Source organism: Rhipicephalus sanguineus, chromosome 3 (genome assembly GCF_013339695.2).
Source record: "Rhipicephalus sanguineus isolate Rsan-2018 chromosome 3, BIME_Rsan_1.4, whole genome shotgun sequence".
Lineage (NCBI taxonomy): Eukaryota > Metazoa > Arthropoda > Arachnida > Ixodida > Ixodidae > Rhipicephalus > Rhipicephalus sanguineus.
In genome coordinates, this window is record NC_051178.1 from 72,689,259 (window position 1) to 72,707,136 (window position 17,878).

The following is a 17,878-nucleotide window of genomic DNA, read 5'->3' on the forward strand; positions in this document are numbered from 1 at the left end:
AGGAAGCACAACCTTCCATTCTCTATGTGCAGCCTTCTCACAACACACCAGCCCAAACAGAAGAAAGTGAGAAAATGAAGGCTGTAGTCGCAAAATACTTTTGGAAATGAGTTCTTCATTCCTTGTGGGCTACCATACTCTTTCTCACAAGCTGGCTGCAGTAGGGTGGAAGCTATGAGGTGTAAGCAAGCTTGCACAGGAGCAGTGTTTGAAATATAAGTGGCCATTGCACACCAGGACTTGAGAGGTCTGAGAGCAAGGCACATGGTTGAGAAAACTTCTCGCAGCCGCGTCTCCTGATAGTTGCAATGGCACCGCCATCGTAATGTACATAAATTAAGTTTGCTTGAATCTTGCGAAAAAATACTGTGGCGAATTTCTGCGAGGGGAACCGTCTAACGTTTCAAGCATAGAGGCAATGATGGTCATGTTGACACCTGAATTAATGCTCACAGCGTAGAAAGAAAAGGAATCCATGTTTATTACCAGAACACTCTGAGGAGCCCCAATGTGAAGAACAAATTGTGCACTAGTCACACCTACAAAGTGCCACTTTCTTTTCCGTGCTTCCTTCGTGGTTGGGTGCAATAACATGCGTGTCCTTCCTTCTTGCCTTTACGCAAAACTGTATGGGTTCATCATGGGCACCATATTATGTTCGAACTCAGTCCTTTAGGAATGACCAGCAATAACAATGCGCCCTGTGCAGTAGAGCATGTGGCACTAATACATCCATGACATTTGTTAACACACTCTGCTAAGCACTGCTAGCAACAATAGTAATAAAAAAGCCACTATTGCAAGGTCAGTGTGTTCACAGAACAGTGCAACACGGTTACAGAGCTTCCCGCTTGCTAAAAAGATTGTATCACACACATGCAAGTGAACGTCATTTAAGGTGTAAACAAAGGTTAGTTAGTTTTGCATTGTTACTTTTTAGTGGGAAACTGTGCCATGGATGCAGACAACGGTTTAGGCACAAAGGAAAAACAACATTGACAGTGTGTTGCCTTTTCTTGGGGCCTAAACCTTTGTCTGCATCCATAGTGCTGTTTTCCACCTAAAAGAAAAAAACAAAAACACGAATGTCTAAATTTCACAGATGCATACATACACAATCTCATACTAGAGCGGGTCATAAGACAAGCAACTTCTTTGCTTGCTCCATGGATGAAAAAAAGAAAGAAAGGTTCATCAAGCAAAACTGCTTGGACCTACACAAGTAGCACATGAGTAGCCTAACATAGACCACTGTATCGACAGTTACAATAGTGGATGTTCAAGAATAAGAAGAAAAGAAAAAGTAACAACATCACATGCAATAACATCATGTCTGCCAAAAAAAAAAAAGATGTTTATGATTCCATTTCCTAGGCACTGAGGTGTCACAATCACATTTCAATAAGCGAGGAAATGAAAGCTAATTAACCTAGGCATGCCGGAACAGGCATGTTAATTAAAGCTTGCTTGGGACACCATAAGTTATGACACAGCAGTTCTAAAGTAACCTAACTTTAGATAAGGGGAAGAAAAAGGTTATAATCTCTATGCTCACCTTTACACCATAGAAATTAAGAACACAATCAGGAAGATAATGCGTTTCCTATCACTGAAATTAATTAAGGACCAAGCTACCATGTGTCAGCACAGAGCGATGCAACAAGCCTCTACTGTACTTTAGGAAAGTGGAATACATTAGCAGTTATAATGTTGAACACCATCCCTTGTTCTTCCAAATAAAACTGTATCTGCAAGTCCGAGCACTCTCCACACAATGATAGATCAGCATTGGCATTGTTTCAAATGCTCCTTCAAATGTAAGATATTTCCCAACTCACAATCAATAGCAATAGTCCACCTGAGAAACAAAAGGATGTAACTATATATTCCAGTAAAGAGTGAAGCTTCAGCCCTGTAAAGGTAATAATACCACAATCAGAGGGAAATGTAAAATATGCAGTGTGTATACAGGACAGCTAACACAGCCCTTGAACAAACATAACATGACCACAAACATGACGTAGTGGCAACTTTTCATTGCTTAGAAATTGAATGGGAAACTAAAGGAATACATCAACTGCTTTGCCACCTAAAGATGACCAACACAACAGCAGTCATGGCCTTCTGAAGAACGGTCCAGCACAATGTGATGAATACTTCGTTTGGTCATATCTCAAAACAAAGGCGTCAATCGCCCATTGCACCACAGTAACAAAATGACACTCTCAATTATAAGTTATACAATTGCATTGCAAATTGAATATGGACAATGCAGCCACATACATGGGATTATTATAGAACCCTTCAGCCTAGCCTGGCATATGTGGTTAGCTTCGAGACAGGAACAAAATGATCAATCGCCCATCAAGCTACAGTAAAAGAAGGATGCTCTTAAAGGAGTCCTGACACAAAAATTTTCGCGCCGTGTTTTTTTGCTGCAATGTGTTGCTGGGGGCCTGTTAGTCATAACACGGCACATCATTTGCCGCAGCGCGTGACAGATAATTAATTACAAGCTCCTCATTACCGACACAGCCTGAGTTTCGTTTTGACAGAGCTCCAAAAACGACAAGCCGCCGGGTGCAACTATCACCACCTAGCGATTGAAACGCTCGGTCACGTGAGCACACAGAACAGTGACGCATTTCCGCGCGGTCTGTCGTCACCGGGCTCATCGTCGTCTGATGGCGACGATTTTCTTGCGGCGGGGATGGAAGGAATTTTCGACGCGGCGAATCACTTCAGGTTTGACCCGCTGGCAAGCAGCGATTCGTCGGCAAGCGCGTCAAAACAGAAGTGGCGACTATGACGTCATCATAACTTGTACCAGCTGCAACGGTTACGTAGGGGAAGTAGGGGGGTCACCTCGGGTCACCTCGAGTCACCTCCGAGGGTGTCAATGCACCAGGTGCGGCCTATAATGCTGGACCGCGCTCGCGAACTTCGAAATTCATATAAAATACCTTCCAAGCTTTATTCGCTGTCAATATTTTGCAGATGGTACACGCACGTACACGGGAATCGATCCAGCAGGCTATCTCGGCCGCGAAATTTTTGTCAGTACCCCTTTAACTAAAAGACCGCATGTGTGCACAAGCTGCTGTAGCGGCTTGGGCTCATAAGCTGCACTGCACTCAGCCTCCTTTCAAGTTCGACATGCTCCTGCTTTCTTGCAGACCTGCGGCCTCTTACAAGCATACTCATCTGCCTTCTCCGTGAAACACAGAGACTGACTTTCGGCAAAAATCACTTGTTTTTGGTTAAGCATCCTGCATACTGAAACGCAAAATAATAAAGGAAAACACAAATTCTTGTGTAACATTTAAAGCACGATTCCGAAAGTAAAGCCAGATGTGTGCTTAAGGGTGGCAATGGGCCGTACGCAAAATTCAGTAAGTGGGCTTTCAATGCAATCTATAACTTGATAACTATAACTTGAATGATGTCACCAGGCTGCACATTGAGACACTAATTACTATTCTAGTCTGATGTTTGCTGTCTTAGGTCAAGCAAGATGTGTGGAGATGCCCAATTGACTATTCTGCATATTGTGCATTGCAAGAAAAAAACTAAAGTGAGAGTATAAAGAAATGAAGCCATTTCTAACATCTGTACAATGGTCAGCCCGGCATATTCATTTGCTGTGTGCTTGTTGTGAAGACACTCATGGGCTCGTTTGCTAGTCTAGGACATCATGGATAACACACAGGAAAAGTGAATGACCAATTCACAAGCAATGCGAGAGTTTCATCTGCTCTCAGAGTAGACCAGAAAGTGATAAGTGCAGCGTGGCATACATGGTGTGCCTTGTTGCTCATTCAGCTTGCTCGATTGGCAGAAGTCTCGGTAAAAAAAGATCCTTTAAATCTCAGTAAGTAAACTCTTTTTACAAACGCTTTTAAAGTAGTGCCATTCCATGCTGCTTGGAAACTCCTTCAACTAAAGGAAAATGCGTGCGGCCAAACTGCATTGTACAATGCGTCAAGCGTTCCTTGGCGCGGGCTGCCATGGAGACTTTTAAGCGAAAGTATGGCTCCAGTTCAGCTTCGTTACATCTAGCATTCTCAAGCAGATAGTTGTTATGTTTACAAAGAGCAAACTTCATGAGCACATTTAACGACTAGATGCCTGAAACCTGCACATACCACCATGTTTCTTTTCTAATACATACTATTCAATCTTACATTCAAATAGGTGTTGTTCCTCAGAAGACCATCAGAAAGGACCTACACCCTTTGAAATGCCTATTCAAACTAAAGCGAACCTAAAATTGATAACTGAACGTGTTTAACGGACATGAATATTGAAAAGTGGACTGTAACGGGGCAAGTAGACAAAGTAGATTGGTCTTCTACGCTCGGCCATGACACACTGCTCTCACAAGAGCGCTTAGACATGCCTATAAGGCACTGATCATGTTTCCAGCTATCACAAGGTTACCTACACACTACGTACGAGTGTCACACTGTCAAATGTGATTGAAGTAGTAAACTTTACTGCAACTCCATGTAACATTAAAAGCGATCATGTGTGCGCAACTGCTGAGGACTCTGCATGGAGCACCTCGTAACCCGTAATCTCACACATAAGTCAGCGACACATAACAACTCAGTGCAATTGCTTTTCGACTCGCAATTATTCGACGCTGCTTGAAAACAAGCCTGACAATGTATACACAACATCACCCCAAGGAAACTGGCGAGGCAGACATACATAGACATAGAAAGGCAAAAGGTTGAAGAAGACAATGTTTTAATGTTTTTTTTACAATTATTCATGCTTGCTATTTGCAGGCAGCCAACATACCCAACTGTTTTCAAATAAAAAAAAAGAAAAAGGAAAACAGACATGAGGTTATAATGGACACTAACCCTTTGCCAACCTGCACCTAAAAAGTGCTCAGTGAAAAGCACAAGTGGAGCACAGTACCGCCAATTCCGCCAACACAAGTCCCTTCCCAAAAAAACATCAGCACTGACGAAGGAGTAGTAAGTGAAGTGAAACGTATGGTGCATTAACTTTTAACTGAGCCATATGTGCTGTGAAATCACAACTATTCAGTTCACCCACAAAGTGCACGCATTCACTCTACACTCAGGTTCACCCTAAAAAAGCTAACATACATAAAAAACTAATAATAAAATAAAAAGGGGGCTTTTGACTGTTTGCTGATCTCAGTTAACGTTACGTTAACAAAGATATGCATCCTGAAGCTGCCCCAGCCACATCAAAAGTGACAACACGTTGAAGCGTAGTTATTACGTATACTACAAATAAAACTTTGTTCTAGAAATTAAATGAAGGAAACAAGAATGGAGGAAATATTTGCATTTTTGTATGCTAGTAAACAAGCATGATGCAGATGAGTGCAGCACATTTTAGTGACAGAGTGCTGGAGCAGTCGTCTGCTTTTAGCCTCACCCCAAGGATAATTTCAGGGTTAACTAACATAGACTTTCAATAATAATGGCTCCAGCAACGTCAGCCTGACTGCACGCAAAGATTCCATTTGGACATTGGAACTAATGATGAAACAAGCAAAAAGAGGAACTAACAGCATAAAAAAACTGAAGGAAATTAAAATGGCGTATGCCCTTTTGGAATAGATGGCGCAGATACGTGAATGTCACACATAGCATTGCAACTACATTCTCCACAGAAACTTCAGCGCAGAATCAAAAATCTCTGCTTCTTATGGGCTTACAGCCAGCACTGTAGGTTCAATGGGAAAACAAAATCACCGAATGTTCCAACCCTAGAGGTCGACAAACGAAGTGGGCAAACACAAGCGACTTAGTTGGGCGAGCCTGGAGGTTGGCTGGCACGCCGTCACAGAGCCGAAGGAGCGGTGACTACAGTTCAGGAACGCCCTCGTCTGATGTTTCAGAAGGGCCAGTGTTGCCAGTGCCCTTCTGTTGCTGCTCCCACATGGAGGCATATATACCGCCATATTCGAGAAGCTCGTCATGACTGCAAATGGAAGAGGAAAAACATTTCACTGGGCATCAAGCACCCTAGGGCTGCACAACACCGTTACTTGGGTAGGAAATAGAGGTTAAAACACAGAAAACGAATTTGCAGCAGAAGTGTGTGGCACTGGGCTGGTTGGTACATTATTGGAACATAATCAAACAGCAATTTAAGACAAGATGATATGAGAACGACTGACGTGGCGCTGACTAACAAGCAACGTTTATTTCAATACAGCTGCAACACACAGGAAGCAGAACCTGTGCAGATGATAAAAATGAACCAAGAGCAATAAAGACAAAATCATCTCCAGACGCATCTTGGCAAGCTGTCACATTTTCGAGACATATCTGATTTCGAAGCTGTATAGAGGCATAGAGAGCAGAAGAATCACCATGTTGTTCAATGTAAAACATTCACTTACTGTATCTCACATGCACATTACTCTGTATAGCATCCTAAAACATATACTTTTTACGATTTGGCTAACAGCTATGCCTTCTGAAATAGTCAGCCATACATGTATAACGGGGAAGTGAGCCCTTGAGTGAGTACGCGCGCTTGCTCAGACGATCACTTATATGTTGGCCTGTTTGGTCACTATAACAGCAGCCACACGTAAACGGCAGCCAGGAAGTATCCCATCTCAAAAACCTCTGAGGCACGGTCATCCAACCTGCTAAGCCATGTTTCCACCAAGTTCCAATGGTAGCAGGTTCGATTCTCCAGAACTAATTACGTTTTCTTCACACTTCTTCCCTTTTTTCTGATTTCTTCTTGTTTTCTCTTTTTTTTTTTTGCACTACATGTGCACAACATCCTCTCAATATACTTCCCACTGGAGGTTAAATTTGGACAGGTGATGCACCTTTTCTGCATTTGTGACTCACCCCCTCACCAGAACAGCAGCTAGACTCCCTGGTGGACTACTTGGCCACCACCTCCGAAATGACTCTTACAATTATGTCCAGGTCCTCAATGTCCAGCTGCTGTGGAACACATGACCTCAGCAGCAGTCAGTAATACTTCACAGTAGAGGGTGCAAAAATGACTGGACCCAGACAGGTTGCCTCTGGAAGCTAAACCTGGCAACATTAAAGGGACTGTCTACCACTCGGAAAAAATTTTTTGATTGTGGTGAAAATGAGAAGATCGTTCGTCACATCGGCGGCAACGAGCGCGCTTTCGTCCCATAAAAAAAGAATTATAATTTTAATCTGATGTTGAAAACCGTCAAAGAATGACCGCTAGCGTCACCCAACAGCAAAGTGGTCGCAATTCCCGCAATCTGTAGGTGTGACAGACTATCCACGCAGGTGGACTTATTTTGCTTAAAAACAAACATGTAGAACTTGAGAGTGTATTTTCCGCTCTTGAAATAGCTTTCGATTGCGTCAAAAACTAATTTTTGCTGTATTTTTTTATCTCACGCGCCAAGAAAGACGCCTGGCGGTGCTGCCGACGCCGCCGCTTTCGAGTTCGTCTGCTTCAACACCCCGCGCTGGTGCGCTGGTTGTACCGTTACGCTGCACTGTCGTTAGGATGTCTCGCACGTGCTGCGCTGTGAAGGCATGCATTTATAATCGCTACATCAGTACAGAAGTTTTGTTACATCGTTTGCCTGCAAGATCGTTACAGAAACGTCTGTGGGAAGATTGCGGCAGCAGTGCTAAAATAAACTCATAGACTGCAATCATAGCAAAACGAGTGTTCTGTAATCGTATAATAAGGCTTCATTTAACCGATGGTGCGCTTAAAACGACTGTTACATTCATTGCATTAGTGTTCAGAGAAAAAAAAAAGAAATCCAACAGAAATGACATGTGCTTTCGGTTTTAAGTTTTACCGGCACTACAATCGTCATCGCGTCCACCAACCAGTGTTGTGGGGCGTATTCACACCAATGGAAGAAGACCGAACGCAGATCGAAAAATTCTGTTTTAAAATTTTCTACTCGCTTTCCAAAGAAACCGCTGCAAGGTTGGACACTTCAGACGGTATGCTTTCAAATGCGGTACAAAACAGAAAAGCGATGAAGGACGGTAGACAGTCCCTTTAAACACGAGGACTTTCTCAAGTGAAGCTAGACTAGCAGAGCCACTTGAGGAATTAGAAGGTGGTTAATTGGGAAATCATTGGCCTTACCAGAGTTGAGAAGAAATAGGAATAAAAATTAACAGAGAATATCTCAGTAACTTATGGTTTGCAGACGGGCTTTTCAGCAATGACGGCGACAAACTACAAAATGTGATTGAAGACCTGAGCCCAGAAACTGCTAGCATAGGGTTGAAGTTAAATGCATGAAAGACAAAGATAATGTTAGCAGGCCTGGTGAATGAATGAGAGTTCAAGGTTGGTGACAGGACCCTAGAATCCATACAAGAATATGTATGTCTAGGTTGTATATTAACAGGGAAGCTTACCCATGAAAAGGAAATTCACTTGCAAATAAGCATGGGCATGAGCACTTACAGCTGACATTCCCATGAATGTCAGCTCATGAGAGGCAATTTACCACTGCCCCTAAAGTAAATTGTACAGCCATTGTGTTTTACCAACACTAACACTTGGGCGGAAACTTGGAGGATAACAAAGAATCTCGAGATGTTAAGAACCACGCAACGTGTGAGGTAACAGAAAATGATAGGCATAACGTTAAGTGACAGGAAAAGAGCAGAGTGGATTAGAAAACAAACGTCACCGACATTAAGAAGAAAAGGTGGACCTGAGAAGGTCACATAATGTAAACAACAGATAAACGGTGGTCAGTTAGAGCAATGGAATGAATACCGAGAGATGCGAAATGTAGTCGAGGACGGCAGAAAGTTAGACGTGGTGATGAAATTAAGAAATTCGCAGGAATAAAATGGAATCAGCTTGTGCAGGACAGGGAAAATTGGAGTTTACATAGAGAGGTTTTCGTGCTGCAGTGGACATGATATAGGCTAATGTTGATGATGATGTAGTTGTCGTTGCGTTGCAATAAACAGTAGAGCTGTGCGAATAGCAAAATTTTGAGTGCGAAGCGAATTCGAATAATAAAGATTGAGTGCGAATCGAATCGAATAATTTCGAATAATTTTCGAATATTTCTCAAACATTTTTCGAATAATTCGAAGTGAAATTACAGAAAAAGTTGCAGAGAATCCCTAAGTATGTTCTTGTGAGATAGCAACATGAAAGTGTTTCTTTTCGCTAGGTTGATGAAGCGCTGGTGGGGTCATATTTCATAGTTGTCTTTCTTATCAAGAGTGAGGCAATGTAGAGGCCAAATTGTATTTATGTACATGATTTGGTGCAACCAAAGTGCTGCCAACAACACTTTACACGTGATAGGCAGAGATGCCATTTCCTCAGCCTCTCCTCCTCTTTCAACTTCTGTGGAAACCCAACTGATGTGGCGGACAAAGGCATGCTCCCTTCAAGTCCGGAGTTCCAAATCTGCCTCGTAGACGTCGATATATAAGAACATCTGAAATTTTGGATGCTAAAAAGCTTCGGCGTCCGATTTTTCTGACTTCCTGCCCAAATTTCAGGTCCGAAACAGCATTAAATGAGCCCCCAACTCTGCCACATCTTTCATCTCCATATTGGAACCAGCGTTTTCTTGAGTTAATACATTTGCGACCGTAGCGGAGCTTGAAAGGCAGCTTTGCTGCAATACGGGGGTGTGATGAGGTGAAGCATATAGAATTTTTTGGGACCACTTTCAATCAGACGTTGACTGTCTCTTGGCTAAGTTCGACCGTAACGGACCTTGAAAGGCAGCTTTGCCGCAATACGGAGGTGTGAGGAGGTGAAGCATACTGAAAATCTAAAGACCACTTCCAATCAGACGTTGACTGTCTCTTGCCTAAGGTCGATCGTAACGGAGCTTGAAAGGCAGCTTTGCCGCAATACGGGGATGTGATGAGGTGAAGCATATTGAAAATCTAGGGACCACTTTCAACCGGACTTTGTCTCTTGGCCAAGTTCGACCGTAACGGAGCTTGAAAGGCAGCTTTGCCGCAATACGAGAGTGTAATGAGGTGAAGCATATTGAAAATCTGAAGGGGTCACTTTCAACCGGACGTTGACTGCATTTGTTTTTGGGAAGTTCGAATAGTTCGAATAGTAAAATTTCAGTGCGAATCGAATCGAATAACAAACACTATTCGAAAAATATTCGAAATTTCGAATATTCGCACGCCTCTAATAAACAGTGATTGTTAATCAGTGCTGCGTATGTCATTTTCATGCCATTCTGTCTGAAGTGCTGTTCAAATTCTGTTGCAATACTGAAGTTAATAACTTAAATATTAGAGACATGATTAATCAATTGCAGCCCATCACTTTCCTGCAATAGCTGTAATGAAGACAGCATGGGCAGAATTTTCAGCCATTGCTGCTAGCAATCTCTCTCTTATTTATAGGCTGTCCATATAGGTTGCAAATCAACAGGCAGTTGCTACAGCTATTCTAAGATCTGCTAATATATGCTGCGTGATAATGACAAGGCTTGTCACACTAACTGTAACCCTTATTATGCGACATTTGAACTTATCTGATACAGTAAATATATGAACGCATAAGTGAGAGCTTGGAAACACTGATAACATATTGATGTGGAATGGAATTAAAATATCAGGAATCAATACATTATTCTACACACAGACATCAATACTCACTGGCCACTTTCGACAATCTCCCCTTCCTGGATCACAAGAATCTGGTCGGCATGAACCACAGTTGAGAGCCTGCAAAGCAAATTGTTTGATGTAAGTAATGAAAAGTTTGATGCAGAAAAAGAAAGAAATGAAGTTGAACATCAAAACACATTGTCACACAATGTCAGATGTAATAACTTCAGCACACAGCATAGGTAAGAAATCAGTCCTGCATTTTTACAGTAAATGCGAGCATGAACTGCTTTGCTTGCTTTCCCTACACACTAACATTTTAGCATAACTCTTTCAGGTGCGAACTATGATAAACCGTCTGCAAATATGTAAAATTGAACTCTTTATTTTAAGGCACTCGATATTCTATTGCAAGAATGATAAGATGGTAATACTATGTTGTTTGCATATTTTTTTAGTAATTAATGAACAGGTTGATTTATAAGTGACGCATGCTCTATTCTTGTATAAGAACAATCAAATATCAGGCTTAAAATATGTGGAAAATTTGTTATCAGCTAATGGATATTGAGCAAACAAAAATTATTATTTTGGTGTGGTTCCCAGAACGTGACATATCAAATGACTCTTTGAACATGGTAGTGTCTTCGGCAAAGTGAAGTGCAGTAACAGGGAGCACAATGAAGTTAAATGAGCACTTGTCCAATCAGGAAGCATGTACAAATGTGCACATTGCATTTGAAGCTGGTTTAAGTAGCACGTGGCACGTGACACACCTCTATTGTTGATTTGTACAAGTGCACACGTTGCTGCTGAAAGCGATAGCTATTTCACAATGACACTCTACAAAGCTATTGTCATTCTCTTTATGCTACAACGGTTAACTGCTAAATCTTAATCCTGTCACGTATGGCTAGACCATTTCTTTTCCTTTTGATGACTAATGTTTTTTCGCATTTATTATCCCCTCTTCTTCATCGGGTTGATGACAGCATATGGTATACAAGGAGACATGAATCAGTGTGCAAGCTTACATCAGCAGCCATGGTAATAGTTCAAACTAGACAAGTACATGGGAAGACAGAAACTTGACATTATCAACACTAATTGAACAAAGATTGTCTCTCTAGCCACTGTTTCAACATTGACTTGACTATGTCAGGAAAGCAATGCCTACTATAGCTGGTATTTATGTTCTTTACACTTTCTTTACCGACATAAACGCAAGTCTAAGAAAATCGGCTTCTGCCGAGGCAAAATACAAGTACCCATTTCAAAATGGTGGCTACGAACACTGTCAAGTAGTCACAGTAATGGAAGTTCAGTCAATGCAGTATACATCTCTTAATTTAACTCTGAATAAGTCCGTTTTTTTGTTTAATTTGATCTTAATTGAATGTCCCGGCTAGTACCTTGTGCATTTCTATAGGACCAAACTTTCGTAATTTCCATTCCAGCATTAACCTACCCCGAATAATTCGAACTTGGTTGATTCCCTTACATATGCCCAACCCCAACGGTGATCCGCAGTATTCAACAGCAGCTGTGTTCAACCTTAAGGTGCTTAGAATAGTACAGTGAATGCATAAAACACCCATTATCTCATCAAAACCACCTGCAGCATTATCTCATCAAAACTACCTACGTATTTTCAACATTCTGCAAAAAGATGTCAATGTGAAAATGGCTTATGTGGTTATTGGAGCACTTGTCAGATTCTAACACATGGCTTTCCTTTTAGAAAACTCATTCTAAAATTATTCGGCTACAAGCAATGAGATACAAATCAAAATTGTGTTTGAAAAACTCATCTTGAAAAGTAGGAGCACTAGATGATATCCCTGCCAACCGAAACATATGCGCGTCTGATAGCAGCCTCGTGTCTGGAAATAGCCGTCGCACACAACTCTTTGCAGCTGTCCGTGGCTCGGCAAAATGTAATATCCGACTTCAGCTATCTACCTAGCTCGTGATGGCCATCGTGATGCGACTGTGCTGCATACTTTAATTGGTTTAGTTTTTTTTTATTTGAAATTGTGTTGTGGCAGTTTATTGGGAGATTCATGGGCCTGCTCATACAATCAGGAGGACAGGTCAGAAACTGGGTCTCCTGGGCAGATAGGGAGAGTTGGCAGGTACGTATTCAACAAAGTGCTGTCTAAGACTGATGATGATGGACGTTAAGCAAATATTCCAAGTAGCACAAGTTAGCTGGCTTCGCCCTTTTCTTGTTGTCGAATCTTATCTGCATCGTTTTCCTTGCAAAAAATAAAAAAAATAAATCATGTGCGCATTCAATTTACATGTTAGTGCAGGCAGTCCAATGCCATCGTTATGTCAGTTTTCCACTTTATGTTCGCAAATCGTAGGAGCAGGTTTGATTTGGGGACATGTCACGACTGGAGGCAAGCACTAACATATGAGACAGTGGTAATGCACTTTCTGCCTACCGCTTAACTTGACCCACCAGATCATTTAACCAATTTTGTTGGTACCTTTAGGGTCAAACTAACCAACGTAGTGTGTACAAACTTTCTTAGAACAACAAGAAGAAAAAAAAAGCACAGCCTTTCTCAACTGCAGCCAAGCCACCCAAAACATATAGACAGATCCCATAGGACTGCCACATTATTACCATGGGCAATGCTATCGCTAGAAGCACCAGTTGCAAGATTTTTGCACCTGCTGCCTCGTGGAGTCAGTTGACGATGTTTTCAGCTAAAAATGTAAGGCTTCCTAGAGAGCATGTTGCTAGCGCAAACCAATTTTTAGCACAAGCTGGGCTCATAACTCATGCTTCCTGAAATGTAAAGATTAAATAAACCATGTTCACTAGAGCTGTGCGAATAGCAAAATTTTGGGTGCGAAGCGAATTCGAATAATAAAGATTGAGTGCGAATCGAATCGAATAATTTCGAATAATTTTCGAATATTTCTCAAACATTTTTCGAATAATTCGAAGTGAAATTACAGAAAAAGTTGCAGAGAATCCCTAAGCATGTTCTTGTGAGATAGCAACATGAAAGTGTTTCTTTTTGCGAGGTTGATGAAGCGCTGGTGGGGTCATATTTCATAGTTGTCTTTCTTATCAAGAATGAGGCAATGTAGAGGCCGAATTGTATTTATGTACATGATTTGGTGCAACCAAAGTGTTGCCGACAACACTTTACACGTGATAGGCAGAGATGCCATTTCCTCAGCCTCTCCTTCTCTTTCAACTTCTGTGGAAGCCCAACTGATGTGGCAGACAAGGGTGTGCTCCCTTCAAGTCCGGAGTTCCAAATCTGCCTCGTAGACGTCGATATATAAGAACATCTGAAATTTTGGATGTTTAAAAAGCTTCGGCGTCCGATTTTTCAGACTTCCTGCCCAAATTTCAGGTCCAAAACAGCATTAATTGAGCCCCCAACTCTGCCACATCTTTCATCTCCATATGGAACCAGCTCTTTCTTGAGTTAATACATTGCGACCGTAGCGGAGCTTGAAAGGCAGCTTTGCCGCAATACGAGGGTGTGATGAGGTGAAGCATATTGAAAATCTAGGGACCACTTCCAAACGAACGTTGACTGTCTCTTGGCTAAGTTCGACCGTAACGGACCTTGAAAGGCAGCCTTGCCGCAATACGGGGGTGTGAGGAGGTGAAGCATATTGAAAATCTAGGGACCACTTCCAACCGGACTTTGTCTCTTGGCTAAGTTCGACCGTAACGGAGCTTGAAAGGCAGCTTTGCCGCAATACGAGAGTGTAATGAGGTGAAGCATATTGAAAATCTGAAGGGGTCACTTTCAACCGGACATTGACTGCATTTGTCTTTGGGAAGTTCGAATAGTTCGAATAGTAAAATTTCAGTGCGAATCGAATCGAATAGCAAACACTATTCGAAAAATATTCGAAATTTCGAATATTCGCACACCTATAATGTTCACCATTCATAAGTAATGGGTTCAGCAGTCAGTAGTCTTGAACAATAAAATCTTTACAATGCCCTTGAACACACTTCCCTGACCTGCCCTCTTCAATGAGAGATCACATTTGCCTCAAGGGGGAAGCCTAGTCTTAGGAGATCGAAAATGACGAAAATGTCGAATTTTTAAAACTTCCTTTCTCAAAATATCCTACTCTTTTTTCGCACTAACCTGCAAAATTTTTTGTCTCGTGAAGCAACATACAGCGACAAAATCAATTTGCAGCACGCCCCTGAAGTGAAATGGAGCCAAAATTCCCACTAAAGTAGTGCGTTTTCAACAACATGCGGATGACTCCATGCAATCCCCAAGTGTTAATATCTCCGCACTTGGGGTAGGTTCAATAATTTTTTTTGCAGTGGATATCCGCATACAAGATAATGGCAATAATGCAGGCAAATGTTAAGATAGTGGCTTCAAATTTTGATGGTTATATTGCTCTATTTCCTTTCACACTGTTTTCACCATGTAAAAAGTGAATTCAACATATTATAATGGCACTTGTACGGACCATTTCTTAGAAAAAATATCTTACATTGTTGCATTTCCCATTTTTTGGCTATTGGTCCATGCATTAAAAATTTTTCACTGGGCAGCTCTTTCTCAAAAGAGGCATGAAAGAATTGTGTGTTCCCATTAAGCTTCTTTAATTAGCTCATGAAATAATATAACAGGCTTGTGCTAACACTGCTTATTTGCTTCAAAGCAAAATGGTAACTATTACCATACGATATTGTCATATGATACAAATGGTAATTAGTATGAGTTGCTAATTATCAGTACTAATTATAGGAAGTGAATGGTAATTAGCATAAAAAATTTTGAGGCGAATTCGAACAGCAGTACAAGTTATAAGTGGTGCACAAGTTATAAGTGGTAAAGAAGATTACATCCTAAAATTTGCCATAATTAGCCTGTAGAAGCCCGTATAACCCGTGTTTAAACTTGAAAAAAACAAAACCAAAAACAAAAAACAACATCTGTTTGCAGGTAACATGCAAACCAAACTATGAAGTGTGGCTGTGCAGAAATGCAGATTTTCCCTGAATATGCGGTTTCATGGCATAGCTGCCCCCGCTGCAGTGAAACCACCTTTTCATGAGGGTTAGATGTTATAAAATACATCTACGCTCAAACCTCATTATAACAAAGTCACATCTGCCACGAAAATAACTTCGTTATATCCAAAAATTCGTTATACACGTTTATTTGCAACACTGTATCTATGACAACACTATCCTTCGTTTACTTCGTTATAACTGACAATTCATTATATCCGTGTTCGTTATATCGAGGTTTGGGTGTATTCATTCATTTCGAATACTTCTAAAATTAAAGAATTTTAATTTTGTGTCAAAGCAAATTCGAATGCTGTAATATTTGTTTGAATATTCAAAGCGTTCAAATCTTCACACAGGCATATGTAGTAATATTTGAAGTCGGCAATAAAGCTGAAGAAATATGCCTTATTTTATAAACACTGGTGGGAACAATTAAAAGAAAAAGATTCACTTTAATGATCGCTATTTCCCTTAATGGAGATGCAGCTCGTGCATAGGCAGTGAACAAACCTGTGTGCCACAATGAGTGTCGTCCTATTTCTGCAGACCAGATCCAGTGATGCCTGGATGTTGCGCTCAGTCCGCGTGTCCAGCGCTGACGTTGCCTGTTGGGAAACAAGCGTGCAGTTATAATTGACTAGCTGTGTCTCCTTTTTACACTCCATAGAGACTACATATACAATGAGAGGGCATTGAAATTAGAAGCTTCTGCCCATAGGCATGCGCAGGGTTCCCCATCAGGGGGGCAAAGGTTCATAGCAGCACCCCCCATCCTACTAAGTCAATGTATGGAGAAGATTTTGCGCCCCCCCCCCCTTCTTAGGTGATAGAAGGGTCAATGTACAGGGCAGATTTTGCACCCCCCCTCATAGGTGATTAGGGGGGGCGGCCACCCCCCCCCCCTGCCTCCCTTGTGCGCATGCCTATACTTCTGCCATAGTTTTAATGAGCTAAGAGTTGGTGAAGTGTTCTTTTTTTTTTTTTGCTTTGGTTCCTAATAAAACTTCACAGTGCTGCTTAGGTGCCTGTCTGCTGCCAAGGTTTAAAGGAATACTGATACGAATTAAAGGAATACTGATACGAAATTTTAAGTTTTCATTTTCTTGCTTCAAATCAAAGGCCAAGCTCTCAAGAGCCCAGAAAATATATTAGTAAGTGTGAGTGCACCCTCAAAAATTAATTACAACATGTTTTTAAGAGGTAGTTTCAATTCCTGCTGTACCCCGATGCCACTACACAGTATGAGCTTCTCGTCATGTGCTGGTATCGTGACATCTCCACAGCTGCTTGACTCCGTGGCTCCATTGGCAACACGCAAGCGGCCATTATGTATGTCTGGCATGAGACCAGATGTCATCACAACTAGCCATACTGGTGCATGGGGTCGCCAGAATGGATACAGTAGCCCAAAATCACACTAGTGTCGATGTCAGTAGGTGTACCATCTAAAAATGGACTTTATTGCCAAAATAAGGTATCTTATCAGCATTTATTGAGCTTCATATTTGCTCAGAGCCATCTCTGTGTACAGGAGATTGATATGGCGGTGTAAACTCAGCTTCGAAAATATGTGTCGATACACCTTTAGTGCTGCATATACGCAAATCTATTTCCAGCAGCTGTACAGCTCCAAAAAAATAATAATAAAACCGTCTCACCAATGAAAAACAAAGTATAGGGTGCACCCATGCTAAATGGCGCTATCTTCACGGCTGGCATACTGAATGATAGTGCATGCAGTTATGTCTGAGAAATTGAGCCAGACACAACATCAGAATTGCGTCGTTATTTTCGTGCGAATTTTCGGTTCTGGCCAGTTTTACTTGTGGTGAAGATTACATGCGATAAGATTGAATATGCTTTAAAATTTACTACAGTCTCCACGTAAACCTGTTTTAAAACATGCAAACAGTTTAAATCAGGCTGGGTGGAATATGCAAACTTTGCCTTGAGGTGTGGCTTCACGCCAGTAAACCATCTGCCTGAAGTGCGGTTTCACACGAGTGTACGTCGCACTGCAGTGAAACTACATTTACAGTCATTTTATACACTGAAAATGCCGACATTTTTCATTTCAGGTACTCCAAAATGTTCGAATATCAAAACTGACTAGAAAATTATACTGAATATCCCAATACTCGATTAAAAGAACGCCGAAAATTCGCAGAAACCAAAAACTCCTTAAAAAACTGCTGAGAGCTACAGCTTAGTCTCATTTCGAGTATCATCATCATCCTCATTTTGTTTTATTTATTTCTTAATT

At 41.4% G+C, this 17,878-nt stretch overlaps 1 protein-coding gene across 1 annotated transcript in view; it reads right to left on the minus strand.

Annotated features, from left to right (window-relative positions):
• Window positions 1–470: 470 nt before the first annotated feature.
• LOC119386733 (ATP-binding cassette sub-family B member 6-like) overlaps window positions 471–17,878 on the minus strand; it is a 71,562-nt gene continuing 54,154 nt past the window's right edge. The window contains 3 exon segments of the mRNA XM_049413230.1: window positions 471–5,970; window positions 10,638–10,706; window positions 16,126–16,220. Coding sequence (XP_049269187.1) covers window positions 5,853–5,970; window positions 10,638–10,706; window positions 16,126–16,220 — 282 coding nt within the window. The 3' untranslated portion in view covers window positions 471–5,852.